General features: G+C 40.8%; 2 protein-coding genes across 6 annotated transcripts; both read right to left on the reverse strand.

The window, feature by feature from the left end:
• Positions 1–2,325: 2,325 nt before the first annotated feature.
• si:ch211-12e13.12 (paralemmin-2) lies at positions 2,326–9,357 on the reverse strand. Of its 5 annotated transcripts, none has more exons than XM_053421179.1 (4): positions 9,289–9,357; positions 8,561–8,803; positions 4,935–5,073; positions 2,326–3,462 (listed from the first exon to the last, which is right to left on the reverse strand). In XM_053421179.1, the coding sequence occupies exon 4, from the start codon at positions 3,442–3,444 to the stop codon at positions 2,794–2,796; it is 651 nt and encodes a 216-aa protein (XP_053277154.1). In that variant the 5' UTR covers positions 3,445–3,462; positions 4,935–5,073; positions 8,561–8,803; positions 9,289–9,357; the 3' UTR covers positions 2,326–2,793. The 5 variants fall into 5 exon arrangements, with proteins under 5 accessions (XP_053277154.1, XP_053277153.1, XP_053277155.1 ...); XM_053421178.1 differs by having other exon boundaries at positions 8,561–8,726; positions 9,077–9,347; XM_053421180.1 differs by having other exon boundaries at positions 2,326–3,389; positions 4,935–4,974; positions 9,077–9,347.
• A 7,275-nt stretch (positions 9,358–16,632) lies between these two features.
• Positions 16,633–19,275, reverse strand: LOC128438689 (splicing regulatory glutamine/lysine-rich protein 1-like). The gene is made up of 2 exons (XM_053421327.1): positions 18,879–19,275; positions 16,633–17,769 (listed from the first exon to the last, which is right to left on the reverse strand). Exon 2 carries the CDS (start codon positions 17,664–17,666, stop codon positions 16,797–16,799), a length of 870 nt encoding a protein of 289 aa, XP_053277302.1. The 5' UTR covers positions 17,667–17,769; positions 18,879–19,275; the 3' UTR covers positions 16,633–16,796.

The following is a 19,275-nucleotide window of genomic DNA, read 5'->3' on the forward strand; positions in this document are numbered from 1 at the left end:
TTCTGCTGATTGGGTGTGTGGTTGTGCTGATTGTGTGTAGTGTTTTGAAACACCGGGCCCTGTTTTGAAAATCGTGCTTAAGCAATCGAGAAAAACTGTAATCCATGGCCAGCATAGGTCTATATTTGAAATTCGGTGTCAGGAATAGGCAGCAAGATGTGCAAAGGCTGTCACTCAAGCCAGACAGGGGCAGAGGTTGAAATGGGAGACTATAGAGAAAAGAATGATCAGCTCGAAGGAGCCGTGGGAAATGAAAGCAAGCAGGAATAACTTTCTGCTTAGAGTGACCTGTGATGTCCTTCCATCACCCGAAAACCTACAGCAGTGGGTGAACAAAAATCAATCCTGCCCACTATGCTCAACTCCAGGCACATCCTCACTGGTTGTAAAATAAGTCTCTCCAAAGGTAGGTATACATGGAGACACAACGAGGTACTCAAATGCCTTGCAGCAACAATGAAATCAAAGAGAACAGCTACCAATGCCTTTCGATCGGAAAAAATCGAATGCAGTCGAAAGGACAACTTTTGTCTGTGAGGGGAAACAGGGACAGAAAGGGCCTCATCCACTGACCAGGAGTGGTTATATGAAGCAAGGCTGAGACTGGGAAATGTTAATGGACGTGGGCCAGTGGTTTATTACACTCCCATCACATATTGTCACTACCACCTGACCTGATACTCTGGTCCAACACACTGCGCGTTGTCTACTTCATCGAATTGACAGTACCCTGGAGGATAATGTTAATGAAGCACTTTGAGAGGAAAAGACATGGCATTTGAGGCAGAGCAACGTGGCTGAAAAGGATATTCTCTATCTTGTCCAATGTTCTAAAATGGTAAGGCATAGTTTAAAAACGAATAGCGGTAATTATTTCTGATCTACTGAGTGGGCAACATGGCTTTCATAGTACTGCCATACAAGCCAGTAGCCAGTCAGATTTATATTTAGCCTCAGTGTACCCTCATGTTCAACCTGTATCATTAATTACAAGGCCAAATAACTTGATGACGCTAAGGTGCACAACTGAGGTTATGTCCCTTACATCCGCTGCTGGCTACTAACACCTGCTAACAACTACTGGTAGTTGGTAACAAAGTGTGCAGAGGACCTATAAACGTATGTGGGATACTCAACATCTCGTCCTACTTTCCACAAATAAATATTCTGTCCTACCATCTACAACTTCTGTTAAATAAAGGTATGAGAGCAAGATGGCAACTTACAGTGTAACTCACCAATTTACTCAACTCCTTTACTCATTACTGCTACATTTTAAACTATACAGGGTGAAATTACTACTGGTCCGGCTCACTGGGCGATACCCTTGTAAGTAACAGTGCTCAGATGCCACAAATATAAGCCACGAGATACAAGTGGGCCCTGGTGCAAGAACCATTGATGCCAACAAGAGCACTAACACACTTGCCAAATGCAAAGGCTACCTGAGGCATCACCAGCTCTACCAAATTTCAAGTTTACCATTTTCACAATTGAGATTTGACTAGAATTCACTTGTGGCAAACTGAATTGACTGAATATAGCTATAAAATAGACACACTTGTGTAAATTCATACTGCACACTGTCGGGACATAATCCTACGAACTCCCTGTATGTTTAGTGATCTCATTCTAAACAACAGCTCAGAGTCACACGGCAGAGGGACAGTTCAGTCCTTCTAACTCCAGTAGATGTCAGGCTTCACACAGATTTGAGTTTGGGGTCTGCTAAAAGGAGCGAGTTTTCTTGTAAACAAACTTTATGTTGATAATGGCAGTCATACTCACCCTTTTATTTGCAACTCATGTGTGGTCCTAAAGTTGTGACTCGAAAAAACACAATGTTTGTACTTTTGAGGTCAGACAAATCGATTTAGTGTATTTCATTTGATGAGCATCATTGAACATCAAATCATGCATTTTGTTTACGTCCATGTTGAGTGGTTAGCTCTCGTCGTAGAAGTTACTGGTGTATTGCTATGCTCCTTTGCATGTTAGTGCTGCCAGAAGTCGATCAGTGGAACAGCAAGGAACCACCGGCAGCATTGTGTATCGAAAATAAATTTTGTCAACATCTTGGTGTGTGTCGTACGAACCCATAAAAGCAATCTTTCACAGAATGTCTAGAGATCAGAAACTCAAGGGAAATTAAAGTGCTGCGTCCCTTGCAACCTGAAGATTGCTGGATCCACTCATTGAATAATTCTTTAGCATAATAATATAATAGTGATGGTGTTGTTGCACTTATACCACATTCTTTTTCTCAGCATATTTGGAACATAACTTTTATAACCACACACACCATTTTGTTTTGTACTTTCCTTTATTAGATGTTAGCACCCGATCTGTCAAGGCCTTCAATGTAATCATCCCAGTCTGTCATTCAGATCTAATATTACATGAACATGCATTTTTTCAGTACTAAATGTTTAATCATAGAGGTTAGACATGTGCTTGTAAAACTTGAAAAAGATTATGTTATCTTATCTCACATGATTATGTTCTGTTAATGTAAATCCAGCACATAACATTACACCTCTCAGCACGCATACTTCACAGTTCATATTCACATGAGGGTCTAGTCTGAATAAACCCTCACGGGCTGAGGTTTGATATGAAAATCTTTTTGCTGGTTGATTATTATAATATAATAATAATCATAATTGCTGTTTAAAATAAAGCTCAGCATGTTTGACGAGTGCTCAGAGTACAGAGGCCTCATGGATGACTTCCCAGCTCTGGTCTCAGACAAAAAAGCTGCAGCAAATTCCAAACCTGTGACCTGCTGCAGGGTCATAAGAGGGTGCAGAGGCAGCAGCGTCTAGTTTCATGTCCAGTCTTAACTTCCTTGGAGGGTGGGGCCTCAGGAGCCGCTGATTCCTCTTTACACTCTGACAACGAGCCGGTCGAGGTGGACAACAGCCTCCCGCACACCAGGTCAGCAGCTTTCCCATCCATGACGGTCAAGTCTGTGACTGTTTTCTCTCTTAGCGACATGTCCCCATCATCGTCATCATCTATCAGGACAAACTCCTTTAGGTAAACAATTCCCATCCCGTGGAGACTGTGGTTCTCTGTTAAATCCTCCATGGTGTGGGCGTCTACAAAGGTCAGAGTTGAGGTCTCGGTCAGGGTCTCGTGTGGGTCTGTGGAGTTGTCCTCCGGCCCCGAGAAGGCCTGGCTGCTCGATTCCATCACCCACATGGAGTTCCTGTTCACACTCTCGTCTTGGTACTTTCGGTCTTGACTTTTAGAGACGTAGTCTGGCATCTTGGAGGCAACCTTGTCTCTCTGATTGTGGGAACCATTCTCTGTGGCATTGGCGTTACCAGGATACATCGTAAAAGCCACTTTCTGGTAGTCATGGTAGATCTGCAGGCTGCCGCTCCCTGTAGGAGAAGACAGAGGGATGAAGGCGGTGTCGTCTTTTCCTTGCTTCTTCATCTATTTCTTCTTGCTGCACTGAAACAAAACGGAAACACGTTTAATGTTCTAGTAAGTGGACCTTCCTTCAGTCTCGACTGGTGTGCAGGTTTTGGACTTTATACCAGCCCCATATATAAATTTAAAGATGGTGGATTGGACTATGTGACAAATTCATGTGAATAGAATAGTCTTTATAATAGAACAGTACACACATTGTCAGTGAATAACAATAGGTATTAAAACAAAGTTATTGGACGATTTATCACTGCAGATTAGAAGAATATCGCTGATATCTAAAATATTAATCTGAATCTATATCAACAACTGTTGGACAGATCGACACAAAATCTGCAGTCAGATGTTTGTTTTAGGTTTTGCATCATAGTTTTGAATGAGATGTTTCAATACCTATTGTATGGCATTTGCATTACAAATGTATGTTTCACACATTTTTTTTAATGATGATGATCCCTGATCCTTGAAGGAGGTAAAAGTAAGTGCAGTGGAGCAGTTTTAAGTTTACAACAGAAGATCTGTCATTTAGTATTGGCCTTTGTGAATAAATAAATGAAGCTGCTACTTTAAAAAGAAGCAAAAAATAACTTAAACTCCCAGAGGATTGGCTCTTTGAAGAAGGAGACAGATGAACTCCTCTAAAGTGCTCTAACCAGGACAGGAGTCTGTGTGAGTGGGCTTCATCTAGCTCTCTCTCCCTGTCCCACCACACACACAGGGTTCCCATCTTCACCCAGTAAAACTTAGCCATGCATTTTAAAGAGCACATATTTATTATATATTATGTTTAGACAAATGAGATATTAACATTTAGTCCATAATTTAAAGAGTTCTTCATTTGTGTCTCATGTGTCTCCATTTAATGGCACCTCATAGTGCAGTGCTCTGTGTCTCGGAGCCTCTCACACCGACCCTCTTACACTTGACTGATTCTTATGCGTGACAGAATCAGGACTTTATAAATGAATAATAACAGCAATGTACATGTTCAAGCGACTGTTGCCGTGCTCCACTCCAGCTTGTGGTGGCGAGTGAACAACAATGGATGAAAAATAGATACGATTTAAACACACTCGCTGCATTACTGCTTTACTCTGCACTTGGTCGTCGCTCCGATGTTGGCTGTGGTTAGGCTGGCAAGAGCTCTTATTGTGGCAGAAGGAACTTACAGCAGGGAAAGGAGAATTAGACAATAAAGTCCTAATAGTCTTTACAGTCGATCTATAAACCCCTAAACTGTATTTCCTCAAAACAACATATCAGTTTTCCAGTACTAATTTCTGCAATTAACTCAGTGTTCAGGACTGTATTTTACCTCAGAATAAGTAACTTTTTTACCAAGCACAATTTTAAGTTGCTAAATGAGTGTCACTCTGTCACAATCAGAAGTTACTTAGCCATAACAGATGCTGGATCATATGTGCAGAAATAAAAGATGTTCCTCAAAATGCATTTCGATTTAAATATTTGAGGAAAAAAAGGGATAATTTTACCTCGAGTTGTCAGCAGCTGAACTCTTCTCCCAAGAGGTCTCTGTAATGAGAATCACATGGCAGAGGTGGGATGACCCAGCGTGTGTGCGACCGCTATCCAGTACAGCTGCTTAATCTGATTCCTGCTCCACCTGGATGTCTATAAACAGAGATTCTTCACACACACCCTCCCCTCATCTTGTACTACAACTGTGCTCAGTGTGTGTGGAGGGAGGCGGTCACGGGACGTTCCACTGATTCTATTCACACCAGCAATAATGCATCTTGTTCTTTTTTTTTACAGGCTTGGGTTTGCAATGGGATTTTTGTGATGTATGGATGTTAATATAAGAAGAAGATTTTTCTTCTTCTTCTCACCTGAAGATGAGAAGAAGAAGAAAAATCACTATAAAAAGGAACTTAGAAATACACACTCACACATGGTACAGCCAGTATAAACTCTACAAAAAAGGTACAAGCCTCCATTCATTTTGTCATCCACAACTCAGCAAGAAGTTGAATACTGTAAGTCTTTCTATAAAAATGTGAAACTCTTTGTTTAATTAAATGTTTTTTTTATGAGTAATTTTTTTCACATCATTGTTTATACAAGGGGTATATCGAATTGACATGGAATATTGAAAGAATAGGAAAAAAAAACAAGATAAATGCACCATGGTGAAGGTGCGCAAGATGATTTCAGATCTTTGACCTTTTTTAATAAATAAATACAAATATAATCTGGGTGTTTTATTGCCACATTTTTTCATTTTAAAGTAAAGGGAGCCATTATCTTGACCAAACTTGACTTCTCTACAAATCATTCCAGAAAACTACATTTTAAAGCTTCGTTCTTTTCTTCTCCTCTTGTTCACAATCATGCTACAAACCATGCCCCTGATTCCTTTTTTTAAATATTGCCCTGGTGCAGCGATGCATGATAATCCACTTCTCTCAGTCCCATGCACTGAATATGTTCCACTAAATAATAAAGGAGGACAGACCTTCACATACATGAAAGCTGCAAAGAGGAATATGAAGGGGATCAAATATTGAGAAGTCCTCATGGCCTGTAGGGATGATGTCTGCTTTAGCCTAGTAAAGTCAATGGCTAGACATGGCATCTGACAAAGTGCTCATGTACAGTAGATCTATAAAACCTACAACATAACACCTGCTGATGAAACTAATCAGTAATGTTTGAATTCATATTATTTCAGTTATAATCATTTCAGATTAAAAGGAATATTCAACAACTCAATTATGGGATTAAAACAACTCCGGTGTAATAAGGCAATGTTCAGTCTTATTTTAGGGATTATATGTAGACTGGTTTTAACACAAAAATAAAACATTATATGAACTGTCATATGTATTGTTGGATATGTGTGGTAAAGAAAACCATTAGCTAAGCTTAGCATGAAGACACAAAGCAGAGGGAAACAGCTAGGCTCTGTCCAAAGTTCAAAACGAAACCTGCTCTACTCTAACGCAGCTATTATATCCACCTCATCCTTCTATTATAAACATAACACACAACACAGGCATAAATCTGGCATTCAATTTCACATTTCGGTTTCTCACCAAGAAACAAAAAAAGTATATTTCCAAAATGTCAAAATAACCTATCAATTTCTCCCTTACGTCACAATGTCTCTATGGAAAATGCTCTTTCGGTGAACATGAAAAGACCAGAGGTGTAAAAAGTACTGAAATATTGTACTCAAGTAAAAGTAGCTTTACTTTGATGAAATTTTACTCAAGTACAAGTAAAAGTACCCATCTAAAAATCTACTCAAGTAAAAGTAAAAAGTAGTTCATTTAAAATGTACTTTAAGTAAAAGTTACTTAGTTACTTCCAACAACTTGATGGAGGCCGCTCCTATACAGTGCAAAAAAGGACAAGGGGTCATAAATCCAATCCAAAAACTGTTATTTTTAATTAAAGGAGAATCTTTACAGATATAAGTGCAATGACATTAAACATGTCAAACATTAAACATTTATCATGTCCACACAACATTTAAGAACTTTTGGGAGGACATGTGAAGACATGATCCACATGACAGCTAAAATAAAAAGTTAAAATGCCACTGTCGCACTGTATATTTAAACTTTTGGTTAAACTTTGGTCCACCTTTAGAGCACTAGTCTACAAACTTCTTGTTGAGTTTGAGCAGCAGCTGATTTTCAAGGTGAGTAGAGCTCATCCGGGCTCGCTTTGCAGTGAACAGCAATCCAGCACAGCTGAAGAGTAGCTCGCAGGCGGCAGGGGCAGGTAGGCCAGTGTTGAGTTTCAGGCAGTGTTGTTCATGAACGAGTTCAAAAGAACGCGTTAATTGAAGATGTTCATTTTTATGAGAACGTTGAACTGAACGCAACTTAATGATAAATAATGAATTTGAACGGTGAACACGTTCATATTATCTGAAGTCTAGCTAAAACGTTAGGGAATGTTTTCCGCTGTCTAAATCGAATGCTTGCACCATGTTGTTGCGATCTTTGTTTATTTGAAAAGAAATGCAGTCTGGGGGGGGGGGGGGGGGCGCCAGGAGTGAAGCTTGCATAGAGCACCAAATGTGCTAGGGCCGGCCCTGTGTAGCGCAGTGATTCTCAAACTGTGCGGTGGCATAACATGTGCGCGCGCGGCCGGGAGGGGAAAATGCGAGGCGGAACTAATATTATAGCCGAACTAATGTTTTGACGTCAGCATGTCTTTAACGGCGGAGCAGTAAACAAATCGCTCTTTCGCCGTAGACAAGGTCGGCCACCCGCGGCTCTAAAACAGCCGCTCAGCAGTGGCTCCCTGTGCAGTGTTGCGCATATTTTTCGCGAACATATGTTGAACGTGCACGCGAGGGAACGTCATCCACTCTATGCAGCATCTACCACTGCAGTGAGAATTGCCTTGCGCCTTGAACTGTTTTTTTTTTTACTCAGTAACGGCTGTAATTTCCAATGTAGCGATCTACAATACTTCAGTCAAAATCTACTTAATTAAAAGTAAAATTACCCATTTCAAAAGCTACTCAAAAAATTACAAAGTACACAAAAAACTACTCAATTACAGTAACGTGAGTAAATGTAATTCGTTACTTTACACCTCTGGAAAAGACATTAGGCCTTGATGCAATGATGTCAGTGAATTCTAGATAGTTAAGCCTACCTGTAGGTGATGCACAACTGATGCTACCAAGTTGTACCATACAAAAGAGTACATTTTAAGTATTCGTAAGAGCCTTCCTATGATGTAGCATAAGCATGACAGTCTATTTCAAGTCTGTGGCGCAGAGGTAAAGCGGTCGTTCTCTTCCATCCCTGCCTTCTCCATTCCAAGTGTCCTTGGGCAAGATACTGAACCCCAAAGAGAAGAGTGCAGCACATATAGATGCAATGTATCAATTTGTGTGTGAATAGGTGAATGGCAAAAATTGTACTGTAAAGCATTTTGAGTGGTCATCAAGACTAGATAAGCTATTTAGTATATTAAATACAGACCATTTACCATTTGAATTCTGTTTTATTCGATGACATGGCTCGTTTAATCTCAAATTCCGTCTAGCTTCTGATGGTTAGTTCAAACACATATTCCTAGTGTAAAAAAAACTGAAACATCATTGTAAAAAAATCACCAGACCACTGCTCACTTTCATGTTCCGTCTTTGTGAAGCGTGTGTCTGCTGTGTGGAGCCGGTTTTTGGACAGCAGTGTCAGGACGCTCTCCCACACGAGGTTCCCTGAACGAGAGCTGGCGGACATACAGATGTCAACCTCCACTACTGCATCGATTGGCCGGTACTCCATGACTCGCACCTGCAGCATGAACGGACCTTTCTTCAGCTCATCAATTGGCTGAAGGGTTTTCACACTCTGACGCACACGAAACAGACCTGCAGAAAAATAATACGTTCTCGTCACATAACCACAATTTTTTAACCTTTTAATGCCAGCACATAATAAACTGGTAATAATAAACATCTATAAAAATGTTTGACATAATAATGACTCTCCTGACTCCAGGTTTTGCCTTTCTATGTTTGTATCTATGTTTATGTGACACCGACTGATTCATGTGGAAGCTGCTCACCTGCTACACTATTCCATATCTTAATCCAACACAATGTCAGTTCAAATACGGAAGTCCCTATAACTCTGAGTGTTACCTGCTGGGATCAGTGAGCACCATCAGCAGCAGTCTGCCACACAGGAAGTCAGGGAAGCACAGGGGGATGTCTCTGTATTCAGTGTCTGGATAATCCCAACCATAACCCCCTGCACTGCATAACCTCCTCAGGGTGACAGGGTCCAGCATGGCAGACACAGACAGTCAGTGTGGAGCAGGAGGACAGAGGAACTTCTCCTGGACGATGCTCACCTGCACCGGTCTCCTGTCCCATTACTCCGCTACCAGCGACTCCATGATTGTTTACTGCGGTCACGTGATCCGTCGTTTGTGAAAACACGCGCACGCCGGCAGAACTTTGAAAGTTGAAGCGCGTCTATTCGTGGTGTTACGGTACACTCACAGTGCGAGTCCCCATGGTTAAGAATGACGTGGACATTCTTTGTCACCTCTTAAAGGATTTAAAATTAAACGTTAAATCGGAACAAGTTGTGAGTGCTCTAATGAAAAAGTTGCGAACTTTGCCCTTAATTTTCTCACATTCTACTGTAAAATACTCTGAAATTTGACTTGCAGACAGTGGGGGTCATGTCCCTATGAATAAGAGTGACGTGAAAAGACTTTGCCAGCACTTAAGAGTACAATTTATGTTTAAATTTAACAGGAGCAAGTTGTGAGGGCTATAATGAAAATGTAGCCAACTTTCCCTTGAATTTTCTTTAAAGTTCTACAGGGTAAGGTTTATTTATTTGTTTTAATTATAACATTTTATAGGGGCAATTTAGGAACATCGTAATGAAATTGAGATGACTTTCACATACATTTTCTGGAAAAAAAATACATAAAAATATTTAAAAACAACTACGCATGCATTTATTCACTCTGTTTGAATGCTGTGATCATTTTACTTAGCTTTGTTCTTTCTGTGCCATTTCCACAGATCTGCTGAATAAGGTCATAATGTTTTCCGTGCACCTTCCAGACACCGTCCACCACCACAACTCCCACCACCGTGTCCCCTGTTGTTCCTGGGGCCAGCTGCTGGGTTTTGCACTTTGCTAGAGGTGTTTCTGTTATTCAGCATTCACTCTTCGATATAAACGGGATGCAGAGAATGATAGAATCACCTGTAAAAAGACAACAGTGGCAAAAAATACCTTCTCCAAACACATAATAACCTCATAAACCTAGGATTTAGTGTCAGGCTGTTGAATTAGACTGTATTAGCTTTAGATGGAGGGCCACTTGATAATCCGACATATGAGTTTAAATAAAAGAGGAAAATTAAACTGTTGATGCTTTTGTTACTGCATTGTAAATTTTAACAAGACAACTGAGGGACAGGATAATACATGACAGAGAATGTCACCTGGACAAAGATCTGACTCTGTTTGAGGTAAAAGAGATGGCTGGACAAGGCAAGGAGATAAAATGACAGCAGAGCAGTTTCAAAGGTGACAGTAAAGGATCCATGCTCTGTTGATGGAATCAAAGAAAGATAACAAATCATAAAAAGAAAAGCTGCTGATCAAAACTGTCCAAAGCAATGTTAAAGTCATACTTCAGTCGAATGTGTTCCTCTGGTAGGTCAGAGAGGGAAGTACACAGGGTATGACTACATATTTCTGGGATCAGGCCGATGATGATCCACTGACGACTGACAAAACATTAAAGATTCGACACATACTGAACATGTTCAAAATCAAAACTGATGCAGATATCACTGTGAGCTCCAACTATCTGTTCAACTCTGTGCACAAGACCAAATTGCATGAATTGGAAAATGTTCTGCAAGGACCAGGAAGTGCCCCTCTGCAGTAAATGGGCATGACAGCATTGGTGCAGAGATGAGAAACCTGCATGCACCTTATTAAGCAGGTTGATCAGTGTAAAGTGGGTAGAGATTGAAGAGCTGTTGCCACTGATGTACAGACATTAAACATAGCCAAAACCTGTATAGTCTGCTTTGTCTCATGCACACATGTTCCCAAGGGTTCTTCAGCTGCTCCCAAGAGTAAAATTCAAACTCATTTATCCAGAGAGGAGCGGAAATGCCACGTGTGCCACTGCTGACGAGTGCTGACTCAGCTCATGAAAAACATGTTTGTTTGAAAACATGAATGCAAAGCGCTGTATGAATACCACCTGTCCAAAAACAGATGACCCCTACATAAATACTTGCATAGCACCACTGAAACAGAACTGACGATAGCCTTTTATTCATTCCTTCAACGATTGTCCCCTTCAGACTGGACAAAACACTCGCTAACAACTGGATTTGGTCTTGAGTTAGAAATGGTAAATTGTGTTCGTTCCCAGGTGGAATGACTGTGTAGAAGTCTCAGGTATTCATTAGCTGCAGGTTCGAATGGCCATAATGTGGTAGTGATAGACACATGACACAAAGAGACAATAAAGGTTTCACTATTTCAACAATTATTTTCCATCTCAGCCACACATTCAACTCAGGCAGCCTTTCAAAATCATTCTGTCAGTGTTCAGGTTGAACAGACTGAAATAAAAGACATAAAAAAGGAACCGTTATGGCCAGGACAAATTTAGAAAAGGATTCATTTAGAAAAGTGAAGTGTCAAAATGTGGGAATGAGTAATATTATAAGTCAAAATGTTTGTTCACTGAGATAATGTTGTGAGAATGTGAGACCATGAACTGTTGTGAGACAGAAAACATTTTACCAACATTTTTATTTTGTGTGGCTGTGGATATGGTCATCACCCCGGCTAAAAGGTCAACCTTAAAGCAAAAATAATGTTCTGCTTATGGATTATAATTATTAGAGAAATATGGGCTTTTCTAAGATTCAGGTGACGTCATCATGACTATAAAGTCTCTGTTTACCACAAGGTGCCCGGAATACTCATTCTTCATTCCACAGTTCTCTGGAGCACCATTCAGGGACTTTGCTTCCACACATTCTGTCTAAAGTCTCAGCAGAGCAATAGAGAGGCTGAGCAAGACGGACTGACACTGACAAGCTTTAGGACAGAGGACCCTTGCTATTGACCACTACATCATAATTATACTCTAATACATATCAGAGGATTATTTACTTTTTACTCCACCTCATTCATTTAAAAGCTGTTTACTAGCTGCCATGTGCACCTCAGGGATTCACTGTAACAGACTTATCGAGCTTCTATCCCTAAATAATGACTAGTGCCATTATAAAGCTAGGCTACCTACGGTCAACTCAACAACAGACCTGTAGAATTGCTTATTTCCTTATTATGCTATCACAAGCTACATTGTGTACTTCTTTGCATATGGCCATTTTCCTGACATGAAACGAGGATCAGCCGCAGGTGGACATCACCTTTGGCCCTCCCTCCTACGAGGATCAGCCGCAGGTGGACATCACCTTGGGCGCTCCCTCCTTCCAGATGATCGAGACGACAGAGGACGAAGCTCCAGCGGCCTCTGAAGAAGCTGTGAGGAAGGAGCAGGTCCAGCCGGAGGAGTCCGTCAGCTGCGTCACTGAAAACGTTCAAGCTTTCATGACGGATCTGAGTCACGAGGAGCTGGACGGTGAGGAGAGCCTGCAGGAAATGGTTGAGCTCGTTTTCAAGAGGGCCGTGCAGAAACCACACTCTGCTGCAGTCTTCGCCGAGCTGTGTCAACACCTCTCAACAGTAAGTGATGCCTCATGACCGGAAGCTACTTTATCCTGTTTCTTACTTAGTTGAGAAGTTTATCTTTTTTGTGAACTAGAAGGTTAGTGATACAAAAAGTATATTTTTTTCAAATAGTAAGAAAGGATAAATTTAAATAAGGATTTGTGATGATCAAAAACAAGGTAAACTTAGGAATACCTGAAATACCGAATGAATCGTCACTTTGGTTAATCAAATAATAAGTTAATTTAGAGTTGACTGCATTTGGTGTTTGATGTATAAAATGATTATTTGCATATAAATAATCACGATGTTTTCCTAAGTATGTGATTTGCATTTGTGTTAATATTTCTCTGGTTTTCTCCTCTTCAGGTGGAAGCAGGGGTGGAATGGCCATCTGGCATACCGGGCATCGTCCCGGTGGGCCGTTGACCCAATGTGGGCCGGTCTGGTCCGCTATGTTTTTGTTTTTGTTTTTTTTTCTCTTCTTCCGCTCTAAATTCCCTCCAATTGGGCCGGCCAATTGGCTACAGAGGGCTAGCAGTGTGTTGCCAGCATCGACACATATTATTGGTCTATTGTTTGTCATTGTCAATCAATCATGGGCTGACAGGCTCAGAGAGCCCTGACAGTGCTGTCAATCACAACACAAACCAGGGTGGGGCGGGACCTCATGGCATTGGCCGCGGGGACGAGTCGCGGGTCGGGCTGCTGCTGAGACAGAAACTTAAAATGGATAATAAGAGTATAAAACGCCCGGGTGGCGCTGAGAAGCATCGGAAAAAAAGCTGAAGTCTCTGGAGGTGGAGGCTGCTACATGTGCCAAACTGACGGACCTGTTTGGTGCCGGGTTCACCAGCCCAGCAGCAGCAGGTGCGCCGGGAGACGAGCGAGGAGGACTCGACAATGATGAGCGAGTGGAGGCACTAGGCAGACATGGTAAGTAACGCTGGCCTGGGGCTGGCTAGGCTACATTTTTGAGACATGTCCAAAACAAAGTAGAACATTTTTTGATTTTGTTTTAATATGCCGAATTGTGATATTATGGGCTATTATTGTTCAGATGGTTTAGCTAAGCTAGCTAAGAGCTGCTAACGTCGTTTACTGTTGCCATAGCAACAGTAAACTTTCTTAGCCGTATTGAAAACAGAATACAAGTAAACCTATATGGAATAATTAGTTTAATTTGAAAAATTTGCCAGTTATTATCACACATTGTCATGGTTAATCATTTATAATCATTATGGATGTAGTAATTCATGATTTGTCATTTTAATAATTCTTTTCAGAAGTTTTATTGTGCTTGAGTCGTTCTCCCTCTGTTTTATATGTGGACATTTGGGACCACTGTTAGAATTTGGTAAGTTTATCATGTATTTTTTAATGTATAAATTCATACTTCATAATTATAATAATTTTCAAAAGGTTTTAAAAGAAACACACATCCAAAAAGTTCTCAACTCTAGGTGCAGGACAGAGGAAAACATTTTCTTTATTTTTCAGACATTATAATGTATCCATGTCCTTCTCCGGTTGACCACTTGACATGTGAGAGCCTGAGGAGTTGTTCCCCCTCTGTCCATGTTCGAGGACTTGCTCTCTGTCTGCCTCCACTCTCTGCCTTCACTGTACCATGTCTGTTGAGTCTCCTCTAGTCTGGTGAGTTTATCATTTTTTATGTTTTATGAAATCATACTTAATTTGTGATGATTAGAGACATTATAATGTATCCATGTCCTTCTCAGGTTGACCACTGGACATGTGAGAGCCTGAGGAGTTGTTTTCCAGACACAGGTAGAGCTAACAGGGGCGTCACCCTGGGCCTGCTCTTTTGGGCTGGGCTTCAGCTGCAGATCTAAAGGCTGCTTCCAGGGGCATGGGGCCCTCAGCCTTTGTTTTTCTTTGCTTCTGCACCTTACAACATACATCACACCTTATTTTCACACATCCCACTAATTAGTTAGAGCTATCTTGATTTGGAGTTAAATAAATTTACTTTTGGCTTGAGAGGTTTGTGTGTGGCCTCCCTTCTTGTTGCCATCTTTGAGCTAGGTGGTAACAGTAGTATGCATGAGAGAAGACGCCGCGAGATTTGTGGACTTCTATGTGGTGTCCGCTGATAATGTAGTGGGCTGGTCTGGACAGACAATGCCAGGGCTGAATTTTTGTCCCAGTCCACCCCTGGACTTAAGGTATCTTTAAATGGAGCCTAATATTCTGATTATAAAAGAGCAAGTACAATTTTAAATGCTTTAACACCTCAGTTACAATAAACAGGCCATAAAAGATTGAAACAGATCCATTAGCTGCAGAGGGAAACGTCCTTCTTCTGATTAAACACCTAAATATTCATCTGTTTCTAAAAAAATTATATTTGGGCATTTGTTCCCCCAATGAAAATTCCTTCCTGAACTGTAATTGAGATTTGACTCTACATCTTTGTCTCATTTAGTGTTTGTGCATCCATAAATATTCAAATTAATCAACATTCCTCATATTTAAAGATGAATTGGTTTCTCTGCAGAGAGTTTGTTTTTTAGTACACACTGGAGCTGAAGAGTACTGGATAATAAGTACTGGATGGTAACGCCAGAAAATAGATCCGTCTTCTGGGAGCTGATCAAACACGTGACAAAGGGATGAGATACAGATGAGAGATGAGATCGCCATTAAAGAAGACGAGTGGATGACATGTTCATCACTTCTGATGGCGACATGCAGCTGCTGTTCTGATTAAATGTGTCAGCCCGTGTAAACACCAGACTGTATTAATCACCCCCCACGTAAAGAGTTGATCCTCAAACTTCAATCAGAATAGAAGAAACACTGTACTTGTAACTGTTGTTGTTTTCAGCTCAGTGTTGGTATAGTTTGTCACATTTTACATTTCATCCCAGTAAAAACATGTCACTTCAGAATTTGGTGCAGATCAAATTAAAAGTCTAAAGAATCTAAATGTGGTTTCAATGTTTTTGGAAAACCAAACATGTTCTTTAACTGTTAGGTTTGGGTTTATGGACTCTACTGGTGGCCATTCTAGTTAGGGCCCGAGCACTGATCAGAGGTCAGGTGAGACCCTATTGAAATTGTAAGGATTATTATTATTATTATTATTCAGGCAAATGAATTGGCTTTTTGAGGGCTTTAACACGCTCAAATTCTTACCAAAATTTGCAGAAAGTTAGAAAGTGGTGTAAATTTAGGAATTTTGGAGGATTTTATAATGGGCGTTGCAAAATGTCTCAATGGTTCCCCCCCGAGACCCCCGGAACGTGTTCACATTGACCCATCTTCACAAAAATCAATACACAGGTTCATCATGACCAGAAAAACTAAAAAGTCTTTAGGTGCAATTGGGAAAACGACTTAATCGTTAAATCAACAATTTGAAAATAAAATCACTAATTACAACAAATATATATGATTTAATGAAAATAAAATGTATTTATAGTTAGACCACCACATCCATACTGTAATATAATTTACATAATTAATTTACAAATTGATTATATAAATTAAATCATTTTACATTGACTTCAGTGCCATGAACACGTCTTCTGATCTGATATTGACCTCAACCATAAATTAATTGAAATAAATGTATATATATACACTAAATATATAAATGATAATGACGTGTGTGTGTGTGTTTGTGCGTGCGCGTGTGTGTGTGCGTGTGCATGTGTGTGTGCGTGAGTGTGTGTGCGTGTCAGATGGGCGTGGTCAGTGTGATGGGTGGGCCCTCAGATGAGATGATAGTATTATTATTGTATTGTTGTCATAATTAATATATAGATTTGACCAAATGTAATAAAGTTAAGACACATTGTTTGTCTTCTGTTGCTGTGTTGTGTTTGTATGAATAGTAGCAAACTAAATGAATCACACTGATTTGTTTCACTCCAACACTGTGTTAATTGATCAATGAATCCTGTATCTATATTCAGAAAGACAGAGGCAGATGTTACTGTACTAGTCATATTTATTCAAAAAGTTCAACATATTTACAACACATCATTAGATTATTTCAAATATATAGAAAGGGGGACAGGGGAGGGGTTTGTTTTAAGAGTAGGAAAAGGGTGAGGGCGGGGGCTTCTCCACCTCTTCTCTCTCCTCCAGCTCAGCTCAGCCTCCTCCTTTCTGCAGCTCAGTCCCATAGTTGGTGTTGTCTCCTGCTGCAGTTTCGTCTCCTTTAGGCCTTGAAGCGAGCACCTTCTCGTTCTCCATCTCCTTCTTGACCTCCACCTCACTGCTCCTTGTTGTCGCAGGCTCCTGGTGCCAACTTGCTTCCATCATCTCATTCTTGGCCTGACAGACAGTCAGCTCAGCAAGGCAGTCAAGATATGCCCTGAGGCGAGCACGCCGTTTCTTCACCTCCTTCTTTATGACACAGTCTTTGTCTTTCAGCTGAAGGTGCAGTTGATCAACCTGCTCCTTCAAGGCCTGGATCTCCTTCTCCTTCTCCTTCTCCTTCTCCTTCTCCTTCTCTTTCTCTTTCTCTTTCTCCTTCTCCTCCTTCTCCTTCTCCTTCTCCTTCTCCTCCTGGGGTGGCTCCTGGAGCAGACTTGCTTCCATCATCTTATTCTTGGCCTGAGAGACAGTCAGCTCAGCAAGGCAGTCAAGGTAGGCCCTGAGGCGAGCGCGCCGTTTCTTCACCTCCTTCTTTATGACACAATCTTTTTCTTTCAGCTGGTTTTCCTGCTGCTCCACCTTCTCCTTCAAGGCCTGGGTCTCCTTCTCCTTCTCCTTCTCCTTCTCCTGCTCCTTCTCTTTCTCTTTCTCCTGCTCCTTCTCCTTCTCTTTCTCTTTCTCCTGCTCCTTCTCCTTCTCCTTCTCCTTCTCCTCCTCCTTCTCCTTCTCCAAAACCATCTTTATGACATCACTGTCTTGAAGCTGGTTTTTCAGCTGCCACACCTCCTCCTTAAGAGCCAGAATCCTCCTGTAGGCTGTGAGGAGTTCGGCATTGAGGGCCGTCACAACGTCTGGTTTCTGCATGGTTCACCACAGAGAGTAGATCGATCTTTTGAAGAAGCTGTTTGAACAGTTGATGCACTATTTTCCTTTCTTGTCTGGAACTTGAAGTCAAAAGGCTTTATGTCTGCAGGTGACAGGATGAAATAGTGTGTAAGATTTAGGGTGAATTTGATCCATCAAACATTCAATATAAAACAAATGACACAGATAGAGAGACACAGAGAGAAGGAGAGAGAGGGAGAGAGACAGACTGGCTGGTTTAAGCGTGAGAGAGAGAGAGAGAGAGCGAGAGAGAGAGAGAGAGAGAGAGAGAGACTCCCCTCCTGCTATGTGTGTGTATCTGGTTGCCATGGAAACTCAACTGAATGCACCTGTTCTCTCCTCACTGGGACAAGAGAGAAATCTAAACTCTGAGTGCACCACTCAAACAACTATAATTCAAAAACTATAAGTCCTATCGGCGAAATAAAGACATCGTGAGAATTCCGAGACTTTGCCGGACACACCGATATATTTGAAATTTGTGAGAGTAAAAAAATGGGACCGTGGGAGCAAGTTATGCGAGGTGATGCAGAAAAGTTTTCTCTGAAATAACATTAGACCCAATGGAGAGGGATTGTTTTTTTCCTTAAAGGAGCTACACACCTCATGTCATGTGCTCCTAGCATTAACTTACGCTCCCGTCAACTTGTCCTTCAACACATTCAAACTACACATTAACCAAAAAATAACCAGTAAATGTTTTTTTTTAAATCAATCACCATGGCACCCAGCCCCTTTGATTTGAATTTGAATCTGAATTGGATTGGCAGTGATGGCAGTTGTTGTTTTTTTTACTTTATCTTAAATACTAAATTTAAACACCAAGGTTAATCTTCCCAATGTTACAAAAACACATCGTTTGGTAGAATAAGCTGTGAAATGTGGAAATGTCCTGGTGCTACAGGTGTTTTGTCCACAATGCCTCGCTCTGCCTGGCCTCGGCGAGCTAACGCTACTTAGCATCACGTTAACACATATCACCCATTAAGATAAGCAGCAGAAAACACAAAAGAAGCCAGCAACAATATTTTCACATTTGTCATAAAAGCAACAGCAAACAGCACATTATCAACATGTAACAGCAGCAGCTTCATATTACACAGTGGTTTCATTTCAAACTTGAATAATGAGCCTCCATTGTATTGGTTAGCATGCTGGGTAAATACAGAGAGAGAGTGAGACATGACTTACCTCAGTCAAGGTCAGAGTGCAACAGCAACTGTCTTAAACTTGAACAGTATTTAAAGCAATCAACAGCCAATCAGAGGTCTCCAATCCAAATAACAACTTTGATGCTGTTCATCAAAGCATCAAAGGAGGTATTGGGAGAGTGTCCCTGTCAATCAAAATAATATTTCAAATCTTAGCATCTGGTTGTTATGGTGATAAAACAACCTACTGATGATGAAGTTTTGCGATCATTTATTTCGATAAATAAAAACAGGACGTTTCATTTCGGTGGATTTTTAATTGCGTCATTCTTGCAGCATCTGATCTTTAATTTTGTAATGGCTCCTGTCTTATCACCTTCTTGTCTTAGTATTAATATATTTATATATATATACAGGGGTGGACTGGCCATCTGGCA

Source organism: Pleuronectes platessa, chromosome 4 (assembly GCF_947347685.1).
Source record: "Pleuronectes platessa chromosome 4, fPlePla1.1, whole genome shotgun sequence".
Lineage (NCBI taxonomy): Eukaryota > Metazoa > Chordata > Actinopteri > Pleuronectiformes > Pleuronectidae > Pleuronectes > Pleuronectes platessa.